Genomic DNA, 6000 nt, shown 5'->3' with positions numbered 1-6000 from the left:
GCTGGAAATATGTGGTCTAGTTTGTTTCATAGCCAAAGGGAGATGGGTGTGAATGGTGAAAAGTTCCCCTAGCCTTTTCTTCTAAGCCAATTTGCAACCGCTCCTGGTCAGTTACCATATATTATAGAATATAAAACACTTGTGACAGGAAGATGAATCATTATTTTCCATAACTCTAGGAAAAAATAAACATTACCAATTAAAGTATGACATACAATCAATTTTCCAAGCTGTCCTAGATGTTGAAACATTTTTAAAAAGGTAAGCCTTAAGAGGTTTCTAATTTGTTACAATATGAAAAAAATGTGATCTTAGATTCTATGACATACGGTAAACTTATTGCCCATATTATATCTCCAAGGTCAATGCTAGTGTGCAATTCTGCACTTTAGTCAACTAACACGCTTGTATATTGTTTTTTAAACCGTCGGAGGTAGTTCCGTAGCTTTGTGTTTTGCATCTGCAACGAGATCTTAAAGCACTTACTTAGCTCTTCAATAATTTCTTTGTTCGCCCGCCCCGCCCCTCACACTCTGGGCGGCTCCACAATTCCAGCAGAGTTCATCAGTCAGGAGTAAACCTGAATTTCTTCTATTCATAAAATTGCACAAATTTTATAAAACAGCCCATAGATTTAGTTACACTACGGGGAGAAGCGATGGGAAAACGTTATATTATATAAACGCATCATTTAAGACCCATCCTCATAGAAACGTGAAAATGGGGTAGGGTAGGGAGCTGCGGCGGAGGCGGAGAGGGGATATACGTCTCAGGATACAGGAAATACGGTAAGAGAGAAACCGGGAGGAAGCTCTGTGGCTGGAGGGGACCCGCCGCCATCTCAGCTCTCTTTGCCTCGCTAGTAACCACCAGAGAAAGCTAACGCCCAGGTCCTATAATCCTTATGGGGGACCAACCTTGTACCTCCGGGAGATCCACGCTCCCACCTGGAAACACGCGGGAAACCAAGCCTCCAAAAAAGCGCTGCCTCCTAGCTCCCCGGTGGGATTATCCGGAAGGGACCCCCAACGGAGGTAGTACCCCTCTCCCCTCCGCACCTCCTCCTGCATCACCTGGCCTGAAGTCGCACCCTCCTCCTCCGGAGAAGTAGATTATACTTCTCCCACCCTAAACCAGGTCAGATTCTTTCTCCTCCGGGACATTCTGGCTCTCTGAAAGTTAATTACGCATTTCATAGATCGCCTTCCCGTTTTCCCTGATCTCTCCACGACTTTAAAATTGAAGAAAGAATATGCAAGCATTAAATAGCTCTTCCGCAAAATATGCTTGGGTGTAATTTTTGATATTTAACGACATTAAGTAATTATTTTTAATATATTGTGATAATTGGGGGTTATAGTAAGACGTACACTTAAATGTTTTGCTATGCTTGAAAGTATTGTAATTTAGTGGGGTCGAGGTGGGGGTTATGAACAAAAGGTTCTTGAGTTGATAACTGTTAAAGGTAGGTGATGTATTTATGGGGATTCATTATAATATTCTCACTACTTCTGTGTACATTTGAAACTTTTCAGTTTAAAAATGCTTTGTTTAAGATCAATAACAACAATGTATTCAAGGCCTAATTCCTATGCCTAGAATTGTGCTAACAGAAGGTATTTATAAGGTGAGCTATAGAAGTGTATGATTGTTTCCCTGTGTATGGTGGAAGAAATTAAAAAGTAAAAACAAAGTTACAATATGGTAAGTCAAACCCAAGTGCCTAATGTTTGCTTGTTCAAGGTATTCAGGAAGCAACCTAGGATGGACCCAGTCATTCTGCCTGGTAGTAGTAATCATGAACTTTCAGAAAGGAAAAGGGAAATTTGGGTCAGCCTTAAAGGGTGAGTGACATCTGCCTTGTGGAGGGGGAGAGAATGTGTTTCAGGCCTAGTGTTTCTAGAACAAAAGCCCCAAGACAGACTTGTTCTGGGAAGAGGTTGACTATAACTCAGATCTATGAGAAGAACTAAGAGGTGAAACGGAATATTGCAGGGCCCTGAATGTTATGCAATGGAGTATGCAGTTTAATCTGCAAGCATGGCAACCGTTGGTGATTTTCAAGCAAGTGATGGATGTATTTTAGGAGTCCAGTTTTTTACTATCAGAGACAAATCTATTTACATGAGCTTATAGAATGCAAACAAAAAACAAAAAAACAATCCAAATCTGATCTAAACTTCACAAATCCTTGTAATCCAAAGGAGACAGGGCTTTTTCTTTCATCATTTATGCAATAAACCTCTCTACGAAGCCCCTGCAATGGACTAGGCATTGTGCTGGCAGCTAGAAGGGATGATGACCAAGGCATAGTGCCTGGTACATAGTAGGAGTGAAACAGATATTTGAATAAATGAATGATAGGACAACAGTGGCAACTACAGGGGTTCTGAGTTTAGGGCTTGGTGGTATTGCATAGAAAATGAATGAGCCCTATTTCACTTGAAAGCATCACCAGGTCATTCCTTACAGCCTGAATTCCCTCAACTTTACTTCTGTGTCCAAACAGGTAGTGATGGTGAGTGGGAGAGCAGAAGAATAGCAGTGCTCAGATAGAAAACAAAGAAGGTAGTATAGGGCAAGAAATGCAAGAGCTACATAATTTCCTCCAGTGATTTAAATCATTGAAAATTATAATAGTAGATATTTACTGAACATTTTTATGTACCAAATACCATTCTAAAGGGCTTCCATAGTCTAGGCTTAGTATTTTGCTATTATTATTATTATTGCTATGCAATAAACCCTTTCTAATACAATAAATATGTGTATAACTGTTTTACATGAATCATAATTGAAATGGGAGAATGGTGGAGCATAAGGACTTGAGGAGGCCAGGGGGAAGAGATAAACAGTAACAGAAAAAATTATTTTACCTTATTTATTATTTTTCAGTCTTTGAGGGATTGCAGTATGACTCCATTTCTTGGTGCATTAGTAAAATAGTTTATTCAGTGAAGACAACGAAGATTACTCACAGTACTGCCCTACTTTTCCTGTTATCCTGCACTGGAAAGTTGTGATTTTTAAGGTAATGTCTTTATCAAAAATTTATTAAGGGGGGAAGAAAAATAATAGTTGATTATGACACTAAGTTGATTTTGACATTACAAATGACTAGGCAATCAAAAATTTAAAAAAACTATCACCAAATGATAAAATTGAAACCATTTTCTATGCTAAATGATAACACATAATAATGCTATCTATAAGCTGTTTTGTTAGATTAACTCCTAATTACTAGTTTCTGTTGTTACTGTGAAATGTATATTTTAAATCACATTTTCTGACTATTTCTGGTAAATGGGAACATGATTGATATGTTTACATACTGATTTTATATGCTGCAACCTTTCTTAATTCTATTTACTCTAATAACTTATGGATTCTCTGTTAATTATATTGGGAATAATGACAGTACCTTCCTGTCCAATATTTTTTAGCTTGTCCAATATATATAGAAAATTTTGGTTTGTTTTCTGTGGTAGCTATGAGCTTCAGTAGAACAAAAAAAACAGAAGTGATAGAGAATTTCCTTGTTATCTACTGAACTTACAAGGGAATTTTATAAATGTTTCATTATTTTTAGTAGATTTTATTTTTCAGCTTAAAGAAGTTCCCTTCTATTCTTAATTTGCTGAGAGTTGTTATTATAAATGAGTATGGAGTTTTTTCTCCAGGTACTTTGTAAATATTCATTGCCATGATCATGCCGGTTTTTTCTCCACATGACAGTATGACAATGTGATAAATTACAATAATCAATTTCTAATACATTTCCTGTTTTTGGTTTCATTATGTCTCCATTGAATATTTTCTTTTTTATGTTACTAATTTTTGCTTTTACTTTTTTCCTTTTCTTTCTGTTTGCTCTTCTTCCAATTGATTTATTTGGACCTTTAGCTCAGTAATTTTCAGTTTTCTTTTTCTAAAGTAATTTATGACTAAGTGTTTTACTATGTACAACTTTAGAAGAATTTTACAGGTTTTTATTTGTAGTAATTTGTTACCATTCAATTATTTTATTTTCTCTTATGATTTCTTTTTGACTCGTGAGTTTTGTTTTGTTTTTAATTCACAAACACGTGTGTCTTTTTAAAAACCATATTGTGAAATCATTAGTTCAATTACAGATGAACTTCATCTTTCTGCTCTAAAGTGTTTAATGCTTTTTTATCTTTCAGGTAACAAAAAACAAAATCATACACTGAGCCCTCATCCCAATAGATTTTAAAAATGTAAAACTTTTCCTTTCATTAAATACATAGGAAAAGAGTGATTATATTTTTCAATGGTGGAATTATTGCTGGTGTTTATGCTTGTTTTTAAACTTTTAAATTTTGATCTAATTCTACACTTAAAGAAGATTTGTAAGAATATTACAACAAACTACCATATACACTTTACCCAGATTCACCATTAACACATTGCTATGTTTGCTTTATTATTTTCTATTTCTATATCATTCTTTATCATTTTTATCATTCCACCCCCTCTCACTTCCCTTTTTTCCTTTTCTCCTTCCCCACCTGTTTCCCTTTCCTCTACCTCTCCCTCTTCCTCTCTCCTCCTTCTTTTCCTTCTCTCATTTCCTTTCTCTGAACTATTTGAGAGTAACTTGCAGACATCATGCTCTTTTACCTATAAATACTTCAATGTATATATCCTCAGAACAATGTTTTTCTCTTACATAAATCTCAGTACATGTGATAAAATAAAAATTTGGCATTGTTCCATAAATGTTTGCTGTCAAGATAATACACTCATACTTATTGAAAAAGGGATGAGTTTGGGAAAACATATATTTTAAATAGAAAATGTAAGCTGTGTTCTTTTTTCCAGCTTCATTGAAATATATTTAATATAACATTTTGTATGTTTAATATGATTATTTATTATACATATGTATTTCAGAATGATTAGCACAGTACCATTAGTTAACACATCAGTCATTTCACACTGTTACCATTTTTGGTGTGTGGTTAGAATTTTTAAGATCTATGCTCTTAACAACTTTTAGATACTATGACTATAGTTATATAACTATGTATAAATATATTGTGGTATTATGTACATTATGCTGTACATTAGATCCTCAGAAATTGTTATAGTTAAAGGTTTATACCCTTTGACCAACTTCCTCCATTTCCCCCACCCTCCCACTCCAAGGAAACCACCAATCTACTCTTTCTAGGAGTTAGGCTTTTTTAGATTTCATGCATAAGTGAGATTATACAGAATTTGCCTTTCTCTGTCTGGATTATTTCACTTAGCTTAAGGTCCTCAAAGTTTATCCATTATGTCAAAATGGCAGAGTTACCTTTTTATGGCTGAATAATATTCCATTGTATATATACCACATTTTCTTTGTCCAGTTATCTCTCTGTAGATATTTAGTTTGTTTTAATGCCTTAGTTATTATAAATAATGATGCAATGAATATTGGAGTGCATATATCTTTTGGCAATAGTAATTTCATTTCCTTCAGCTATACATATTCCCAGAAGTAGAATTGCTGAATCACATGGGAGTCCTATTTGTAATTCTTTGAGGAACCTCCATACTGTTTTCCATAGTACGTGTAACAATTTATGTGCACATCAGTGGTATACAATGATTCCCTTTTCTCCACATCCATGTCAGCATTTGTTATCTCTTGTCTTTTTGACAGTAGTCATTCTGACATGTGTGGGATATCTCATTGTAGTTTTGATTTGCATTTCCCTGACGATTAGTGATGCTGAGAAAATTTTTATGTACTTATATTTTGGATATTAATTTCTTAATATGTGGTTTGCAATTATTTTCTGTCATTATATAGGTTTTCCTTACAATTTGTTGTTTATCTTTTCTTTTGCTGTGCAGAAGCTTTTTAGTTTGATGTAGTTCCACTTGTTTTTTTTTTTTTATTATTATTGCTTTTTCTTTGGGTGTTATATCCATAAATTCATTGTAAAGACCAATGTCAAGAAGCATTTTCACTGTTTTTTTTTTTCCTAA

At 34.5% G+C, this 6000-nt stretch overlaps 1 protein-coding gene across 3 annotated transcripts in view; it reads left to right on the top strand.

The window, feature by feature from the left end:
• The first annotated feature begins 792 nt into the window (after positions 1–792).
• NBDY (negative regulator of P-body association) overlaps positions 793–6000 on the top strand; it is a 60935-nt gene continuing 55727 nt past the window's right edge. The window contains exons 1-3 of one of the 3 annotated variants that reach the window (XR_016508616.1): positions 793–1137; positions 2896–3031; positions 4185–4243. Coding sequence is in view for 1 of the 3 variants with exons in the window: in XM_090265026.1 (XP_090121152.1) it covers positions 905–1111 (207 nt within the window). In the remaining 2 variants the exon portion in view is untranslated. Of the gene's footprint in view, positions 1138–2895; positions 3032–4184; positions 4244–6000 lie in introns of those variants that run through there. The other 2 variants (XR_016508615.1, XM_090265026.1) reach the window with 2 other exon arrangements.

The sequence above is a fragment of the Furipterus horrens genome, unplaced genomic scaffold, assembly GCF_987537825.1.
Source record: "Furipterus horrens unplaced genomic scaffold, mFurHor1.1.pri manual_scaffold_17, whole genome shotgun sequence".
Lineage (NCBI taxonomy): Eukaryota > Metazoa > Chordata > Mammalia > Chiroptera > Furipteridae > Furipterus > Furipterus horrens.
Note: the sequence above shows the minus strand (reverse complement) of the source record. Positions and strands in the feature narration are given on the sequence as shown.